The sequence below is a fragment of the Anticarsia gemmatalis genome, chromosome 20 (assembly GCF_050436995.1).
Source record: "Anticarsia gemmatalis isolate Benzon Research Colony breed Stoneville strain chromosome 20, ilAntGemm2 primary, whole genome shotgun sequence".
In the NCBI taxonomy this organism is placed as follows: Eukaryota; Metazoa; Arthropoda; class Insecta; order Lepidoptera; family Erebidae; genus Anticarsia; species Anticarsia gemmatalis.
Genome location: NC_134764.1, coordinates 3,559,071 through 3,579,479, shown reverse-complemented (window position 1 = coordinate 3,579,479; position 20,409 = coordinate 3,559,071). Strand labels below are relative to the sequence as shown.

General features: G+C 34.1%; 2 protein-coding genes across 2 annotated transcripts; both read left to right on the top strand.

The window, feature by feature from the left end:
* The first annotated feature begins 500 nt into the window (after positions 1 to 500).
* Positions 501 to 9,741, top strand: LOC142981435 (peptidoglycan-recognition protein LB-like). Its single transcript, XM_076127354.1, has 5 exons — positions 501 to 621; positions 4,668 to 4,754; positions 5,756 to 5,963; positions 8,876 to 8,994; positions 9,364 to 9,741. The coding sequence occupies exons 2-5, from the start codon at positions 4,673 to 4,675 to the stop codon at positions 9,549 to 9,551; spliced, it is 597 nt and encodes a 198-aa protein (XP_075983469.1). The 5' UTR covers positions 501 to 621; positions 4,668 to 4,672; the 3' UTR covers positions 9,552 to 9,741.
* Positions 9,742 to 12,934: 3,193 nt separating this feature from the next.
* LOC142981434 (peptidoglycan-recognition protein LB-like) lies at positions 12,935 to 17,750 on the top strand. Its single transcript, XM_076127353.1, has 4 exons — positions 12,935 to 13,077; positions 13,436 to 13,652; positions 16,955 to 17,073; positions 17,401 to 17,750. The coding sequence occupies exons 1-4, from the start codon at positions 12,999 to 13,001 to the stop codon at positions 17,622 to 17,624; spliced, it is 639 nt and encodes a 212-aa protein (XP_075983468.1). The 5' UTR covers positions 12,935 to 12,998; the 3' UTR covers positions 17,625 to 17,750.
* The last annotated feature ends 2,659 nt before the right edge of the window (positions 17,751 to 20,409 follow it).

Here is a 20,409-nt window from a genome sequence, read left to right as displayed (position 1 = left end):
TTGAAATACACAATACGGCAAACCCGTGTTTTTGCAATATTTTTTTCGATACATTTTTGTAAAAATACAACGGGAAATATCCTCTTATTTTTATTAAAAACTTAACTTAAATTAAGGTGCTGATGGCTCCACATACCTAAAGATAAGTTGGTTATTCAGTTTTTTCATTACGTAAAGCAGAAAATATTTGAAAATATCAGTTAAAAACCCGCTGATTTATCATACCAATACATATTTACAGACGACAGATAAACCATGTCGTATTTTTTTTATTTAAAACCGCTAACTGACTTTCCAAGTTGCGGTTTAATATAAATCTACGGGGCAACATCTATACAAAACATCCTGCTATACCAAAAACTTCGGCAAGGTTAATACCCCTGTTTCATCATTGTAGAGTTCGCAATCGTAAAGATATAATAATATACTATCTTGATATATTATACCTACAGATATATCGTCCGAATTATCTTGTAGAGAACCTATGAGTTGTCGATTATCTACAATACATTAGCATATTATATATACCGGTGTGTTTGTAATCATCGTATTATTTTGACAGATACCGTCCGCGAGTTGTGATTTAATTTAGTTGAAACAATAGTTTAAAATAATTCTAAGGTAAGCATTTTGTTTTATTTGGAATTTGGTTTCTAAGGTCAAACCTGTTTGCATACCCTGTTACAAAATTAGCAAGACAGAAATAACTAAAAAACGGCTTTCGTTATGTTGAAGTTGAAAATTACGATTTAAAAATATTCGGTATAAACATAGCACGATTTAAAAATAATTGTTTCTAGTTTCTAAAACTGACTTGACACGAGGTTAAAACCAACAATAAAGTCAATAATCTCGCTATTGGTATATAGTATTTCGTTTTATTCATACGTGTTCTTTCATTTCTTATTGAATACATGTCAATGGCTAAGAGCCCTCTCACACGAGGGTTTGTCGCAGCGTCTGCACAAGGTTCTTCGCAATTGGTCATCGACAAATACTAGTGTATAAAGGCTCTATAAGTTATGACAGATTACATTCACCTTAATATTTAAATAACAATGCCTATAATAATATTACATTTATTACAAACAACATCTCACAGCTATTGTTATTGAAATCATTCCCCAGTCACGATGATCATCTCAATTTCAAAGTAAGTCATGACATCTTATACTATGCTAGTCATGGAAAAATGTATCTCGTCAAGATTTTCAATAGATTATATAAAACACATGCGGGGAAAGTGTAAGTCACGGAATAAATAACAACATTGCAAAATAAGTCTTAAACGCAGTCAGTACGCGATCGAGGCCGTTGTAACTCGGCCGAAACGTCAAATTACAAAAAAAAAAGGTATCGTAATATTTACTTCTTTAATTTTGTATCACGTTTAAAACCTGTAGGTTATTGCGTTTTTGTTATTATGCGTGGACATTGTGATAGCTTGAGAATTACAGTTGATCGTGAAGGTAATTCAGAACAATATTTCAGTTGCTTTAAATGTTAAAGACCAAAAACAATAGCAAGCTGGCTAACACAATATGACACTATTTCACACGAATATGAAAATCCTTCAGTTAACCTACTTCTTTCACGACGTACGCGAATCCCGTTTTCACTGGCTACCTTCAGAAGACAGTTTAAACGTAGGCTACAGTTAAACTATCTGCATTTTTTTCACCAGGCTGGCCAAGTGCAGGTTGGGGACTTTGCATGCCCTCAATAAATGTATTACAAAATTTTAGGCATGCAAGGTTTCCTCACGATGTTTTACTTTACCGTTGGAGCATGTGATAATTATTTCTAATACTCACATAACTTCGAAAAGTCATTGGTGTGTTGCCTCGGCCTCAAACCTGCGACCACTTGCGTGTGTCAACTTTTACCACTCGGTTATGCACTGCATAGAATATAGTCACAAAAAAACTACCATATATGCATACATAACTCTTGTATCCATTTAATTCGATGTTATTGAACAACTTAGTAAGGAATATACAAGGGTAATGAACCGTGATCTCGTTTTAAAAGCCGTGAGATGTGTGTGTTTTCGTATTTGTGGTTAGAAAACGGTCTGGGGGGTCTGATTTAAATCGACCGGTCTTGCAAATTTATTAACGCTATCCGACACTATTAAAAGATAATAAAATTATAGTTATTTAATTTTATTGATTTATTGTAGAGATTTTAATTTATGGACCATTTTGATTTTTTAGCAAATTAAAAATAGGTGCTACTACAAACTTACGCGATACTCTGATCTGAAGAATTCTACGTTGATAAAGGATGCAAATACTTGTGAAAGCAATCGGCTCAATCATGATAAAATATGCCGTATTTTTCACACGACTATATCGCTTTCACAATGTGTTGAAAACACAAAATCAGGTTTTTTTTTCTATAATTACATCCATGATTGTTTGTGATATGTTACCCCAAATATTCTCAAATTCTTTGTACACTTTCCCAAATTGCAATTCGCTTTGATAGACAAGAATCAGTTTGACAACGAGCTTAAATAATTCGTTCGATGGTAAACATCCAATCACAGCAATGTGCGTCAATTTTATCTATGTTCATTGCACCAATCATATCATTAGCTCATATGTTATTGGTACCACCTTCTTTTAGCATACTTTTCCAAGCAGTTATACTTGAAACTATATATTTCCGGGAATAAAAATTTGTTTTGAGGACTATTTCAAGTACTTTCGATCTACTTTAGCATTTAAACGAATTTTCCGCGAAATTTTCCGTCAATCGTTATCAAATAAACAAAACATATCAATGATTAAACAAATATTCTTATAATTGATGTTTAGTGCGTGTTATCTATCCTTGAATAACGCATTATTTTGTGCAATGTATTTGTCATAGTTTGTTTTGGTCGTAGTTTGTTTACTCATAGTACTTATGTGGCCTTCGTATCGAGGAATTAACACTTGATAATTGTTTTTTCCTCAATCGAATATTTAAAACAGAAGTCCCTGCCGCGTCTTTAGTGCCACTTTCACCGATAGATAAATTTATTGACTAGGAAAACTGAGGTTAAGCTACGCTTGCCGAGGTTGTTCCGTGGATGGGTGACCATCTTATACATATCGAGTTCCTCCGTGTTTCGGAAGGCACGTTAAATTGTGGGTCCCGGCTGTCATTTTCGAAGATCTTTGACAGTCGTTAACAGTAGTCAGAAGTTTGAAAGTCTGACAACCAGTCTTACCGAAGGGTATCGTGTTAATACCCAAGTAACTGGGTTGTGGAGGTCAGACAGGCAGTCGCTCCATGTAAAACACTGGTATCCAGCTGCATCCGGTGAGACTGGAAGCCGACTCCAACATAGTTTGGAACAAAGACTAAGCGAATATATATTAGAAATATCTTTGACAATTTCAGCGGAGTTTCTACTTGCTTAAAATATGCGACAAAATCAATTTTATATGTATTAGTTTTCATTAGATTTTTGACAGTAAATTGTAATTGCCTTTCTAAAACGTCATTTGTGTCTACGTCAATAGACATCTTTTTGTTATATTCAACAAGAAACGCGGTACATTTGTTTAAGATGATCACTTTCAGATAAGATCTTTACAATAGGTGCTCTTTATACGTAACTATGATATCGCAACTTTCATTGAACATGACTTCTAAGAGAATCGTGATCTTCAATACATTTGAAGTACCTACTCAAGTGCTAGATTACAAATGTGCGTAAAATGGTACATTCCTAACCACTTATAATATTATTATTAAAATCGTCACCGGCCTATCTATTGTTCTATACTTAGCCTATGGAAGTATGAATATTTAGATTGCTAGATAATAATATACTTAACTAACATGTTTTAAAAAATGACTTATTAGAGCGTGACAAGGGGGGGAAATGTCTCCAATGCAGATATTGATTTACAAAAGCATCAGTTTTTGTGAACATATTCGCCGTACACTAAAACAAAATTGTTTCTTCTTTCTTTAAAATATACAATTATTTAACAACGTAAGTAATAATCAGGACCTATTTTTTCACATTATCTTTGCAACATCGTTATCAATATTATTTATTTACTACTACTTCATAGGTTCCTGAGATACCTTTGTTTTTGATATCGCCAAAAAATTGTTTACAAAATAGAATCATAATCGTGCTCAAAACGATAGACATATTATTATCCATAATTGACGAAGTTGTACCTACAGCTATTTCTTTACTATTTTATTGCAAATAACTAACACGAGGCAGTTGGCGTGTTGATTGAAAACTTCAAGTTATTATTCGTAGAAGGATGAGTAACTGATGCAAGTATATAAACCTCAACGGCAGGAACTTAAGGGTACTTTTTGATCCCCCGTATATAAGGAAACGAGTGACACATCAATTTACTGTCCAAACATTAGGAAAATATAGGGAAAGATAAGCGTTTTGTTATTCATTTGCTTGATATATAAATACGTGCACATTTGGGAGCTCCATATACCGACTGATCTGAGGTACAGTCGAAACTCCGCTGAAATTCAGAACCAAGTAGAAAAATAAAGTTTAGCTATTATAACATATAAATTTGTAGAATATAATCACAAAGGGGATATCATATTTTTTCATGTTCCTAAAAACGCTCAAAGTAAAGTGAAGTGAAAACTATTAGTCTTAGAACTTTTATTTTATTTGGCAGGAAAAATGGCCAAACTGGTATTCGCCGCTATAATCTGCTTCATCGCAAGTTCAGCCGCTCTACCGTACCAAACTGAAACTAGCTATGGTAAGTACCGTTAATATTTTTTTTCACTCTTTTCTTATATTATTTTCTCAAAAGGAAACGTACCAGACCAGTCACATTTTAGTGACCCACCCATAAATCGATGATACCATGGGTTGCTGCTGAAAATTAAAGATTTTTTTAACCTGATGCCTATTTACATTCTGTGTTGAAAATCACTTCATTTCCCTCGAGTGAACGGAAATTGTGATGCTATGATTTTTAACTAACGTGACAAAATCTATTCATTGCAGTTTATTCCTAATATACATTAATATGTTAGTAAGTACGTAGTGTCAAGCAGGCCTAAATTTTATTGTAAATAAAGGCAAAATTAGCGCACACCTGATAATTTTCAACAAAAACAAAACAATATTGAGTAAGGTCCAAAAAAACTGCGATAAAAAGCGTTTAATATAATGATAGCTTATCTGTTAACGTAACCTCTGCTATTAAGTAATTAATAAACTGATTTGGTGACATAGTTTATTTCCTTAATCGCGTCGAAGCCGGGGGTTTACTTGAAGTGAAACAACTGACCGGTCGCTGGACCGTAGCCAAAATATTGTAAGTCCCCGCGGTTGAGATAATTTATCTTACATGTCAAGTTCAAGTTGGGATAAATTGATACACTTTTATTTTTAAAGTTCAACTTGTTTAGAGATCTTTGTTAAGATAGGTGTTCGTGGGGTTTACATATAAAAAAGTCATCTCAAAGGTTCGCTTGAAAAGTTTTGTGAGAAATTCGAAAATTTCAAATGTTAGTACGTAATATTCTAATTATTCCTAATAGACAAGATACCTTAATAACAAGCAGAAGGTGGAAAAAACGAACTAATGTTAGTTTCACCTCTTCACAAAGTAATATAATAAGATTTTTTGAACTTTACATTTTATAGACCATTCGCGAAACGTAACGTTAAAAAATCTTATTTTCAATATGTATTAAATCTGAAAAATCTACCTATAATAGGAATGCTACAAAACTATAATTTTTTCAACAGCTTACCCATTCCCGTTCGTGTCCCGTGATGACTGGGGTGCTCGCCCCCCGACGCTGGTGACGCAACTGCATACCCCAGCGCCGGTGGTCGTGATACATCATAGCTACATACCGCCCGACTGCTTCACTCAAGAGAGCTGCAAGCGCAGCATGAGGGCCATGCAGAATATGCACCAGCTTACTAACGGATGGGTCGATATTGGCTATAAGTAAGTATTAAAAGTAGAGTTATTTAGAAATGTTAAATAACTACAAAGAAATTATCGTGTTGTTCATTCGAATGCAGTTTGACCTAGTAGACACTCATTCATTTATTATCACAATCATTGGCTTCTATGGGTTTATTGCCTAAATAAAATGTTTTTATCATGGATCTCATAAAGTACCAGTTGCACAACAACTAAATTTCAAATTTATTTATTTAATTTTTTTCGAAACGTTCACTTATTTTTGACATTTATTTGTCCGATAGGAATACGATTTTTATCTGTTTAGACCTTTTTTATGATCGTCTGTTACTCTGACTAAGTGCGTCGCGTGTTCAATTTTTGAAGACATCATCATTTGAAGACGACAGCAAATATTTAAAGTCATCATCTGCCTCCATTTTTTATCAGATCCAATTCTACAATCGTTTCCTTTAATCACTTTACAGTATTACTCATACAGGTCGAAATAGGCATTGTGTAGTAATAAAAAATATATAAAATATAAGATGACAATGTACCTTTTGAAATATCTAAATAACTATGATTATTGAATTCAATCTAATCGGAATAATGCGCACGAGTTCACACTTATTTCTATAAGACTATAAATCATAAAGAACTGGGACAAACGCAATTAAGGAGAGACGATAAGATGTAATATTCTAGATTAATAGTTCATATTGTACGTAATATTTTGACAATGTTTCAGATTTGATAAAATTAAAAACAATAACGCAAGACTGAAATTTATAACGCAATAGTTAGACAAAGACAATAACAAGTTTTGAAGCAATTTTTGTCCAGTTTACAAATATTTATTTCTTGGTGAAATAACTGCTGGGTTTTATTTTAAAACATGCATCGATGATCATACTTTGGTCTTTTTATAAATTGAAACTTTACAGTAGGTACAGTTCACTTAAAGAAATATCTAAAAAACAGCAAATTAGGCATACAAATTGATAGAAACTTTCACTCAGAATACGCAGATTTTAGTTTCAGTTGCTATTTGATTTGATTTTCTATCTATGAATTTATAACTGTAAAATCTATCTTACGGTACTCAACTTGTAACATGCCCTAGAGGTAGTAAGTTCAACATCTTACCAAGATAATTTTCTATTTTCACACAACGTCATTTCGAACGGAAAACTACACGTTTGAAGACCCTTTAAAATCATTGTCTTTCAATAGGTCTGTCAAGTAGCGCCACTTGAACTATTAGATAACTTTGGTCATTACACTGCGGTACTATTACGTGTGATTATAAGTAATTGATACTGCAGGATTGTAGAGATGAGATACGTCATGTTCTTTACCGCGTGGACGAATGCAAGTCAATGAAGTAGTACTTGTACTATTTATTCTGTACTAGTTAGTTCTAGAGAGGTTTAGCGACTGGATTATAGACTTGTTGTGATAGGAGTAGATTGTTACCGTTATATTGTAGTTAAGATTATGTAATGAATCGTCGTTCTGGTATTAATTATTGCGTAGAATGGAATGTAATTGTTATAAGTAATCTGAATAGGTGCATCTAGTGAAGGATGACTGATGTCCAATTAAGGAAAAATTATGCGCACTAGTTCGTTATGAAACCCGTGTAAATTTTATAGAAAATTTATTTCTATAAGAAACATTTAACAAAAATTTTCCTATATTTATGTTTGAATGGTTGCCAAAATATATCGCCAAAAAGTCGGCGGTAAATGCTCTACCTATTTTGGTCGTTATCAATATGAACATAATCAGTCGATATAAATCTATCCGCAGTAGTAGACTACTAGACATAAGTCACGTATTTTCTTTAATGTAATGTTTTCCTTTTCAGTTTAATTACGCACTGAACTATTAACATCAAAAATACACGCAAGTCAGGTATAAACAAAATGCTCGACAAGTCACTATTATACAGTCTATCTATACACAAGAATAACCAATCACAAATTTCTTGGAGTCGAAAGCCCTTTATTTCGAAAGAATCATGTCAGTGACTTGTAGACTATCCTTGAAATAAAGCCGTTGACATGGCGTGTTGGCCATTTTGGTGTGTAGCCTCCATTAGAGAAGTGTTTGTCAAAATCAACAAACATTTGTTTTGATTGCCCTAATCTCTCGTGAAATACGTGTTAGTAAGCCATATTCAGTTTTGATATGATTTTCCAGAAGGCGATACGATATCGCTCGTATTTATAGTGTTTTGATTATTAAGATTGTAGATATTACTGTTATTTCAATATCGATTGCCGAATATCATGATTACGCTACTGTGTATTACGCATTGGATGAAATTATCGTTAAACGTTTGCGGTTTTTTGTGTACGGGCTTAAATAAATCTATCGAGCTAATGCTGTTGCAATTCCTTAGTTGAAGGGTGTATAATATTTATTTTATTATGTAATAAATGCATGGTTAATTGTCAAGCTTATGAGTGTTTATATGATTAGCCAGTTGCGCTAACCGGTCGGTAAACGATCTGTGGGTTAAGCAACCATTGGCGCGGTCATTCCATAGATGGGTGACCGTATAGTGGTATTTGAACTGGGCGTCTCCGTGCTTCGGAGGGCACTTTAAAAGTCGGTCCAGGTTGTTGTCTACTAAGATAACAGTCGTTAAGCCACGTCAAAGGCCTCTTGGGCGGCTTGAACAACTTTGACACTAGGTTGACCACTAACCATACGACAAACAAACAAACAATCATTTTTTTAATAATATTATGCAATGCTACAATTTTATTTATCCAAGCTCAAAACGTAATAGTCTGAACCATATCTAACATTATAGGGCCGGCGCAATATGTCTTTTTTCTTCACTCATGTCTATCAACTCTTCGCTCAAGGAGCATATTGCTCAACATTTATCCATTTAAAAAGCTGTTCGCGATATCTAACTATTGATTCTTTCGTTATAGTTTCGCTGTTGGTGGAGAAGGCTCCGTATACGAAGGTCGCGGCTGGGACGCGGTCGGCGCACACGCAGTGGGCGTCAACGTTAGGAGCATCGGCATTTGTATGATTGGAGATTTTGTTTGTAAGTATTATTTATAAGACGGTTAAGGTGTACTCAACTCTTAATAATACTAGAAAGTAAATAACCTATTCATGGGAGGCTGCTTAGGCTGTATGTCAACAGATAGTCGAATCGCTTCGGAGGGCGTGTTAGAGTGTTGGTTAATGACCATTTAGACAGCAGTCGTTATGATAAGTAAAAAAAACGTACGCCGTTACCATAGACTGATTATTCCTATACTTTAGAAACCAATTAAATAAATAACCCCTTAAAACATACATATGTGCATCATCAGACAAACAAATCTAAAGCACAATAAAATTTGTAGACACTGAACAAAACATTTACCTCGCTTTACAAAAACTTCTAATGTACCTTCTTTTCTCACAGCCAAACTGCCACCAGCGGCCCAACTTGAAACTGCCAAGGAGCTGATAGCTGTTGGCGTCGAACTCGGCTACATCAGCCCCGACTACCAGCTCATTGGCCATCGCCAAGTGTCAGCCACCGAGTGTCCCGGAGAGGCTCTCTTCAACGAGATCTCCACCTGGGACCACTTCGTACCCGTCCTCAACTAAAAACAAAGACTCGATAAATAAAACATACCGTCCATTGTTGATTTTATTGCAAATATTGTTATCTCTTTTTAAAACTTTTATTTTATTTTTTACAGAAATGTTTAAAAAAATAATCTTGTAAATATATTTTCTAAGAACTGGCAGGCTCAGAAGAAAATATAAAATTAAAAAATAAATCGATATAAATTGATACGGAGTTCTTTATTTCCTTATCATATTCCCTAGACAAATACGTCATGGACGATCGGGCTATGAAAGGCTATTAGTTGTTTTCGTTAAAGACTTATGAAAACGTTAATTACATGTTGACATGTTGAAGCGTCCAGCGTTTGTTGGTGTGAATTATTGTGCATTTTATCAGGATTTGTCATTAATGAACCCTCGTAAGCGAACCAGTCTATTAATAGTTGAATTGATATATCACCCATTTAAATTTATTTTAGCTAAATACCAGCGCTGTGAATTTTTGCGTACTACTTTGAAGGATTCCAGGAAAAGAAGCAATAGACATAATTTATGTAAACAAAATGGAAATGATGCCACGTGCAAGGTTCAAAGTACTGTACATATTTGCGCAAATGTTATTCAAATTGGCGCAATAGTTTATTTTTTGCACATATAGACGCTGTCGATCATTCTAGAATCTTTGCCCCAAACTCAAACAGATCTTGGACAAATTTCAAATGAAAACTTAAGTGACTTTTTAGGCTGTAACCAGGTATGGTAATATGTGCCCTAATTTAGGCACTCTTTTATCTCTATGCGTCATTAGCGTAAATAATTATATTTAAAATTTTATTCAGTAATTATATTTTGCCGATGTGGAAATAAAAACATAACAAACACAATTTTCTTTAAAACTAGGCAGCAGCAAGTGGTTTATGGTAACCCAATGCGTGGGTCATTATTATATAGGTGGTTATTTTTTATGTTCCCTGAATCCTACTGTCTAGTAGGTACTTCAACACGATCTGCGAGTATTCAGGCGCAGGACCAACGAACGGCTGGACCACGAAACAATAGAAAAAATGATATACGCATAATTTTGTTACACTTTCAAAACATTGTTACATTAATAGCTATAGTTGTTTTGATTCTGACGTAGTTCGCACGTTTGTGATGACTGAGCACAATTAATAGTACGCATTACAAAAATAAACAATTACTGCTAAAGTATAATTAAGTATGTTTTTAAAGATAAGTATTCCTAGAAATCACTACGTTGAAAAGTGCGCACTTTCTAAACGCCCACATACAAAGTGCACTTTGTCACTCAATTTTCATAATAATACGTAATGTGTTACCCGTATAAATCTCAGAGAAATGTTAATGAGGTATCTGGTAATTGTCAATTCTTACAACCTATGTGAAGAGATCTGCGAAAAACCGCATGTAATTATGAATCTTCTATGAATTCGCGTCTTATGAATGAGGATGCTGAGACTTGTATCTTTTATTACATAGTTGATAAAATACCTAACCCACCAAACATTTCTATCATCAAAGAATAGACAGAAAAAGGAAACAAAGAAATGGTTCATAATTAGATATACAAAATATCATGGAATACAATATCATGTGAAATAGACCGTACGCATTTTCACGACAATAATGATTGTATTCTTGACAAAACTTAACAGATAAAAATAGATTTTAAACTATTGAAAGGGGTTATTTCTATTGCATTATAAATAAGCGCTTTTAATACTTTTAGGGCGTCTTTTTAGATTAACTCTGAAATACTTTTTAAGGGATTTTTTTTATGAATCAGCTTTGGTAATTATTTTCTCACTCTGTAAAGCAGAAAAATGGGGAAATATAGGAACGTAAAGAAAGCAAATGTCGAAGGAGCTCCCTGTTATTTTCGAAGATCTTTGACAGTCGTTAGCAGTAGTCAGAAGCTTGAAAGTCTGACAACCAGTCTTACCGAAGGGTATCGTGTTATAACCCAGGTAACTGGGTTGTAGAGGTCAGATAGGCAGCCGCTCCATGTAAAACACTAGTATTCAGCTGCATCCGGTGAGACTGGAAGCCGACTCCAACATAGTTTAGAAAAAGGCTAAGCTGATATATAAAGAAAGTAAGTGTCGTATATCGAAAAACAACCTAAAACACGCGTTGCATTCTGCACAATGCATTATCGATCACTACGTTTTATTCGCATGTTCTTCCCCATCACTTTTAGCGGTCATCAGTCATCTTGATAACATAATCCTTTACTTTATTTTTGTTCCATCTTTAGGCACAATAAAAGGGCATTCAATAAAGGGTATCTACCTTTTCTTCGAAATTAAATCGAAAAGAATAGGTAGCAATGGAAAATGAGATTAGTCCCTTAAGGACGGTTCACATCTGACGGAAGATGCGTCGGGCGTAGCCTTAATAGTATGGGATTCGCAAAGACGCATCATCGGGTGAGTGTGAACGGTTAAGTGTTTTCTATACAATGTCTGTTCTGGCGTTACACGACCGATAATACGCGACGCATGTTCCGTCAGATATGAACCTTCCCTTATAGTTATGCCTAACTATTTATTAATCTTTATACCCTTTATTGGGGATTTCCTTAGGACATATTATTATTAATTTACGATATTCAAGATATGTCTAAAAGTATATCAGGTCAGATTACTAACCATTCATGTCAATGACTTAGAAGTGTAATTGATTTGTGTAATGAAATTGTGGTGAAATGCAAAGACGTAGGCATAAAAACTGCTAATGCAAGATAGTCGAAATAAATAAAGATAATTAAGATATACTTAGGTATACATTTGTACGTAGGATACCTACCTATATATGTCATAACGAATGTAATGAAAATCCTGAAAAATGCATGCATCATGCAAAATATAGCGCATATCAAGCTCCATCCATCCATACAATATGCTCTATATCAAGTTGAGACTAATTATTTGTAAGCGTTTAGTAACCGAATAATTGGTTAAAATAAAAGTATTAACACGAACTTTTAGCATTAATAAACAGAGTTTTTTATAATCGTTCGTTATCAATTGATAGACCGACAGCCGTGGTTGTCACTTACGTCAAAAAGTCGTTGAAGTGTTTTGCATTATTTTATATAATTTAGCCTGAATAATATACATATATTTACAGTAGATGAATGAAGGCGAATGTTGACTAAGAGATTTCCCCAAACTCCATCGAAAACAGGCCTTTATTTCCTTAACTCTAGGTACGGCCTGAATCAACATTTCCTTGAAATCAGAAACTTTTAACAGAAATTTGGAGGCCCGAAAACCAACCGCATGTTAGTAAATATTCTGCGTAAAATTATTTGTTATGAACAATTGCTTATCGGTTAGCTGTGAGGTAAAGTACCGGCAGATTGAGAAGTATCTTTATAAACAAAGTGCGCGGCCCAACAGCTCATTGGACCACGCGTCAAGCTACAGTTAATACTAAATCAAATAATTACAAAACAATATGGCGTCCACATATACGTTCGGCATTTGTGTTCTCTTTTTAAATGCAGTTTTCGCGGCTCCAAGCTATGATGCAGAAAGTAAGTTGTTCTTTCAATTTATTTTTTTTATTTATTTTTATAATGCCATTAAAATGTTTATGACTGTTTCATAAATATAAAAAATACAGTTATATTTTTATTATGTTTTTTTCGTTGAATTTACGAAACATTGTTGTAAATATTAAACTAGCATTGTTGTTTTCACTGGGTAATAGTAATTTTATTATTTAGTTTCTAATTAAACAGTATTTGTATCCAAAATCAATATATTTTGTAATCTAAGGTCAGATTTTTTTCGCTGAACATTTCCAAATTGACAGAAAATGAATAGAAAGACGCTATGAAATCGGTCTGTACATATAAAAAAAAAATTAACTTGCATTATTTTTTTGTTTAGCTACAAAACACAATTACCCGTTCGAGTTTTACTCGCGGCGTGACTGGGGCGCGGAGCCGTCAACGGACTTGAGGCCGCAAAAGTTGCCAGTTTCATACGTGGTCATCCACCACACTTACGTCCCGGCTGCTTGTTCTACATTCAAACAATGTTCTGCTGACATGCGCTCCATGCAGCGGTACCATAACAGCATGGACTGGGGCGATATTGGATACAAGTAAGTTTCTATTTATTATTTTTACATAGTGTAACATCTTCGTATTAAAAATTAGCTGATTCTCGCGAGCACGTGTGTAATTTGGATTGAATAAAAAATAAGCTATCTCCTTACTAAATTTCATTAGATTCGGTTAATCAGTTTAACCGCGGGAGTGTAACCGATAGACAAATTCTTTGACCGGACCTACTGATAACTTTTACACGTGTCACGCCGCGTCATTTACACAATATGTAAAGTACATAATTGGAAAGTTTGAATAACTATACGTAGTTTAAAGGCGAAGTCATCATTCTATTGCAAGCATGCAAATACCTACGTACGAAAATGAAAAACTATTAAAACATATATTTTTTCCCATTAATGTCCCACTGCCGGGTCTCCTCCTTTAATGAGGAAGGGGTTCGTCCACCGTCCACCACCACGCTGGCCAAGTCGAAAATCTTACTAATGCTCATTTTGTAGGTTTTAGACATTCAGTAGGTTTTTCCCCTGTACCTACGTTTTTTACGATCTCTTGTCTCCTCACTTTTTCTGGTTATTTTCTCATAAAATGTATAGTTTTATAGACTGTTTTCAATATAAATCTCTTTATTTTCTTTGCATGGCGTACGAATGTAATAAAATAGTGTAATGAGACCTACGCCAAGTGTATTTTATGTAATAAAAAACTTAATAGAATTCGGACTAAAACAACGTTTTATTCAAAACGAATCGGATAAGTAAAATTTTCTCTAATTAAACACTATATCTACCCTTTGAAACCAAAAATTAAAAAAAAGTCCCAGACTCAAGTTTCATTGGCATCGTACGACAGCCACAGATTAAAAAGATTCGCGTCAAAGTTCAAAACAACATTGATCTCTGACGTAGTATCGATAAAGAACGAATGTTTTGATTCTGCTTATCTCTTGTATCAGGGGTCAAACGAGGGAAGCACCTAGTGAGTCACCTTGTCAAGGCGTATTATCTTACTATCAAACGATTCGTAATACAGTGAATTGTATAGATATTGATGAATGAAAGAAGTTATACAGGAGATTCTATAAGACATTGAATCTGTTTGAATATTGGAATTTAGAACAGAAAAAAAAACAGTTTTGTCGACTTATCTCTATGACTTGAGTCTGCTTCGACGATATTTTCTTTGTTTACTGCGGCTTATTTACTTTCTTGTTCAATTTTATTTGACGTCGACGTTACGTAATTGCACATCAAATAGAACGATTTTTTGGACTTTTCATTTGTTTTTGCACGAATGAAATATAGAATAGTACTCTGAGAAGCCAAAATCCTTGACCAGTAGGTAGGTATATATAAAGTACTTTGTGTCCAAGACTAACATTTTGACGTCAGTTCATCCAGGGACAATCGATAGAACAGCTATAGTGAAGGTAGATTTTCTTGTTTGTCATGATAAGGTCAAGTACTTAAGAAAATAAGATATGATTCATATTTATTTATCAGCACGTAGGTGTTAATTGCACTGTACACACATTTGACAAGACAATTGCTGTATTTATGTACATTTCAATATATTACACTTGAAATATACAATATTTATTTTGACGTATTTATGATAAGTCTCGCTACTTATTCGAGTGCAAAAGATATAGTTCACTTGACGTATGAGCTAAATAAATATTTAAATTAAATGTGGTTCCCCGGTTTATTATATTCGATTTGAAATTAAAATATTTATTTATTTTGGCTTCTTCTACACCCATTATTTGTCGAAAACCTAAACTACACTACTAAAATAAATATCAAATCCATCACGATTAATTGAATTAAAAGTTGTAATGTTGTAACGTGAAAAGTAGACCAAAATCAGACTTACAATAATTTTAGGGTTTTCTTCAAGTTTCCTTATACTTTTGTTCTCTAAGAGGCTTAGAACCAACATACTGGAAAAAAATCCCTAAATTTAATGACTAAACGGTACGGTGGTCGTTATGCAAATGTACTGAGTACTTGTACAGGATTGGTCGGTTGTCAGTTGTGTGACGTCATCCCGGAAAGCCACGCCCACCGTCACGTTATCTCGACAACGTTCAGGACCCGCCGCTCCTGTAGGTATTTGAGATAACACACGTACCTATTTTATGAAGAAACTCCTACTTAATAGGCATATGTCGCCGTCATTCGTTCAATATTAGCTCAGGAGCTTCGAAAAAGAGTTGCACAGGCGCTTTATTTTATATAGGTAAACCTTTTGACCGAAACTCCGAACGCAAAGACATTTTGTTTAGAATAAAAATATTTGAAGTGGTTCAGCAGTTATGCCGTAATAGCGCCTCATACATATATGCGACATATAGCAAGAAAGAAATGAAGGAAGCGTAACGAGAACCCGTGCAGATTAGTGAAGAAAGTGCTTTTACGTAAATCCGAAATTGACTTCAGTGCGAGGACAGAATCGATCTCAAATAAAAAAATAAATAAAACTTTCCGGGGAACAACCTTCTATTACCGACATGGTTGTTTATAAATAAAAAAGTAGTTAATATGCCAAAATCCGGTTTCAAAGTAAAAACGTGGTCACTGACATTCATCAAAATAACATTCGCGCGGTAATTTTGTTCTATTTATGGCTCACGGTAAAAAGTTAAATCCATAGATAAATGTTTGAAAAAGAACATCAGCATAACATGTTTTTAATAGCACACATTTTAGGTTCTTTTTCTATATGGCCAACTTTTTTTGTTTCTTTTTGAGTTTACATTATTTTATTGGTTAAACTCATGAGTAGTTTTTTTATTCGTTTACTCATATAACGGTATCCCGGCTATTTATCTCACATTGCATGTAATTCTGTTTTTGTAAAGTGTATTTCTTGTTGGAGATCCATAATAAATAAATAATAATAATCCAGCAGTGGGACAGTAATGGGTTAAATTTATTAACGTTTATTTGTTCATATAACACGGATATTTTTTTAGTTTTATAAATAAATAAATAATTTATATAATCACAAAGTTACAGTTAAGTTTACATGATAAATTATGATAGCCCCATTTCGACAGAGATGTAAGATAAAAAAATATACTTTTTGAAAAATTAAACTCTTGCAATAACAGCTAGTAGTCGTGGAGACTTTAACAACAATGCATTATGCATCATGCATCAACTATTTTTGTATCTCAAAAATATACTTTGCATGTGAGAGAATCGAACTTATGACCTCCACTTAAAAGGTAGAGGAATGTTTACAGCACCATTTCACCATTATACCATGGAGGTCGTCAACATTATAATAAAATTCTTTCAAAGATCTAATGTGTTATTTTATTATTGTTTAGTTTCTGCGTGGGCAGCGAGGGTGGTGCTTACGAAGGTCGAGGATGGGACGTCAGAGGGATCCACGCCGGGTCTGCCAATAGCGTCAGTGTCGGCATCTGCCTTATTGGAGACTGGAGAGGTAATACTGAAAACTATTCATATATTCACCATTAGTTAACATTCCTTACTTAATTAAACGAATACTATCAAAGTATTTTCATTTACGTAGATATTTTTACCAATACGAGTAACCCAATGTAATTAAAAGACTATGAACACAAATAGGTTTGTAACCAGGATCAATGTGACACTTATGTCTTAAATCCGAACCAAGCTTCGAAATTAGTATGTCTAACTCGAAGTCCATCCATTTTAACTACGCATTACATTTATATACGAGTATACAAAGCTCAATAGGTGTTACCATATACCCATATTCATATTATTATAATGATTTTTCTTCCAGTGGAACTCCCCCCAAAGAAACAACTGGAGACGGTCCAAAAACTCATCGCGGCTGGAGTAAAGATGGGCAAGATCAGAAAAGACTACAAGCTGATAGGCCACAGCCAGGCAATGTCTACTGAGTGCCCAGGAACGGCACTTTTAGAGGAAATCAGTACTTGGAACAATTTCCTTGCCGGGAATCCAGACTTTACTGCTGTTAAGACTGCCACCACTACGAGTTAAGATGTATAAAGACTGAAATATTGCCATTTAATTTTATGTAAAGCTATCTAGTATTACGTTATTTTGTATTGAATTAAAGACTTGTATTACTTATTAATCTTTATTAAAAGACTTGCTTCAATTGAATTTGTTACAACAAAACTTTCATTTATTTCACGCTTGTTACGTGACAACCAGTGGAAGCATGGTGTTTAAAAACATTTAAAAAACCCAATGTATCAATTAATAAAAAAATATCGAACTTGCCCGCAGAAACGTCTTTAAGTGGGATTTTTTTTCAAAAGAAACAGGGTTTAAGTCCCTGGCACAACGGTTAAAAATAAACAAAGTTGTATGAGATCAGATAGATCAGATAGGCAGCCAATGATTACGATTTTTTCAGCTAGAATACTCACTAAAATTGCAATACACTACCTACCTGTCTAGTTTATTACGAACACAAAGTATTACAAGGAAAGTCGTTGCATTTGAAGGATGCTTAGATCTTTATCTATTGCTAAATAAGGAAAAAATATTGCTATAATACTACCTCTATAGTATCATGTTACTCTAGCCACCTACTGTACCTTTAATCTTTCAACGACATAGTACTACGTAACGGATGGGAGTGTTGACTCGTAGTAATGTCACGTGCTACTAAACCATTAATTGAAACATATACCTATGTACATGACGCCATATTATTACTACATATAGGCAGGGCCAATGGCCTAGGGAAAATTTGGTTCTGTAAAAAACAACAGACACAGCTTTATACAGCATTTTATTTTCTTGGCACAATTGAGTAGCAAGTGATTTAAGATTACTTAAACACTTAGTTCTTGCGAGTCACGCTAGGGGCGCTGATTAGTTATTGTTAAAAAATAATCTCCATAACTACTCGGTTAGTGGAAATCTATAAGATTACCATCATCCACCCTAAGATGTTGATTTTTCTGAGACTAAAATATATACATTTTCCAAATCTTCGTTATTTTTACTTGATTACTTTCAAACACTAGTTACCAACATAGTGACATGAGTCCTTGAGTCGGCTTCGTAATTAAATACATACAGATCGTAATTATTGTTCGTGACGTCAATGGTTATAGCATAATTGATCAAATGCATACCGCGTTTATCACTGTGACTCTACCGGTTTAATTTGAACATGAAAACGTTGAAATACTTTAAACTAAGCATGACAATGCAACGTAAAACATAGACAAATATGTCGCAAAAACATGAAGATATGAATATTAGAAAAATAACACAAAATTATTGAAGATCTATTTATAGATTTTTGGGGAGGCTTGTATTTTGATTGGGTAAAATTGTTTAATTAAAATTAAAGATTCCTAGAGAGGTCTGTCTGTATTTCGATTAAGGTAAAATTCCGTGGAATAGCAGTTTTTTCGACTATGCAAGTTTTATCTCATAAACGAATGACAAAAATAAATAATCGATCTGGCTATTAGGCCTATAGGTCCAGTTAATTGTGGTCCCAGTCGCTGGAACCCTTAGTTAAGGCACAAGGATTTTGGGTTTGAAACATACACAGAACACAAATTTTTCAGATCAATAAAAATAGCGGTTACTTTTTGCATGTCGTGTCCATCGTTTGTATGTAAGTATGTGCTTGCTACATATGAACATTCTTATTTTGGGAGACGTATTAGGTCGGGGAAAAAGTCTTTTCGCATAATAGTATGTATGAACTGGTAATAAAATCTCTTTGGCATCAAGAATCACAAATAAGTACACGGTTCATTAGATCTCTGTCAGTGAGCTCGTGAGGTACCCAAATATCGAGCTTTTTTGTGTAGAGAAAAGATTTTATTACTAGTTCATACATACTACATATAATGCGAAAAGACTTTTTCCCCGACCTTATATTTTTTAAAGGAAGATTTTTACAAAAGTACTCACATACTGAAACTGCAAATATGCCATAGTACAGGGTGGTATGACGTCATGGACATCATCATTACACATAAACACTAAAACGTTTCCGGTCAATTATCCCCGCGTCCACGAGGCGCGGCCATTGTTATCCAATGATTAATCTGTCAATTGTTATGTTAAATCGACACATAATGTCCCGACATTTTTTTCAGAAATACTAAAACATGTTACTAGGCTGAATATTGAAAGAATGTATTGTGAGAGACTTATTGCTTTGTGCTGTAAATGGCGTGCCAGTTATATAGAATATATCCTTGTTGTTTGCTAGCGATTTCAGTATACTCGGCCTATAATATCGAACGGCTTTCGGACCTTTTTTCCTTTTCTCAGCAGATCTATAGAGAACTCAATAAATAGAAATAATAAAAAAATTGCTTTGCTTGCATCAGTGTGTCACAAACTTAAAAAGTACCTGATTTTGAATCAATGCTAATATAAGGCAGGAGATAACACTAGTAATCATTGCTTCAAAACCTACAATTAAGGGAAATTATGTTTTTTAAATATAAGTCAACATAAAGAGTTATTTATTATTATTGAAATTGCCTAAACCCGTTACAGGAATCCCTTATTCACGAACACGATGACTGGACTCATTCATGTACGCCCTGTCTATATTATGAATCAATCAGAGTAGGTTGGTAAACCGTACTATGTCACGGTCATATACAAAACACATGTCAACGGTAAAGTACCAATTAGTAAGGCAATCAAAGCAAACGGTCCTTTTGGTGTCATTTAGTAATAAAACAATTAATATATCATCAATTTTATTTTACATTTTATTTTATATTTATTGAGGGCATGCAAAGTCCCCAACCCGCACTTGGCCAGCGTGGTG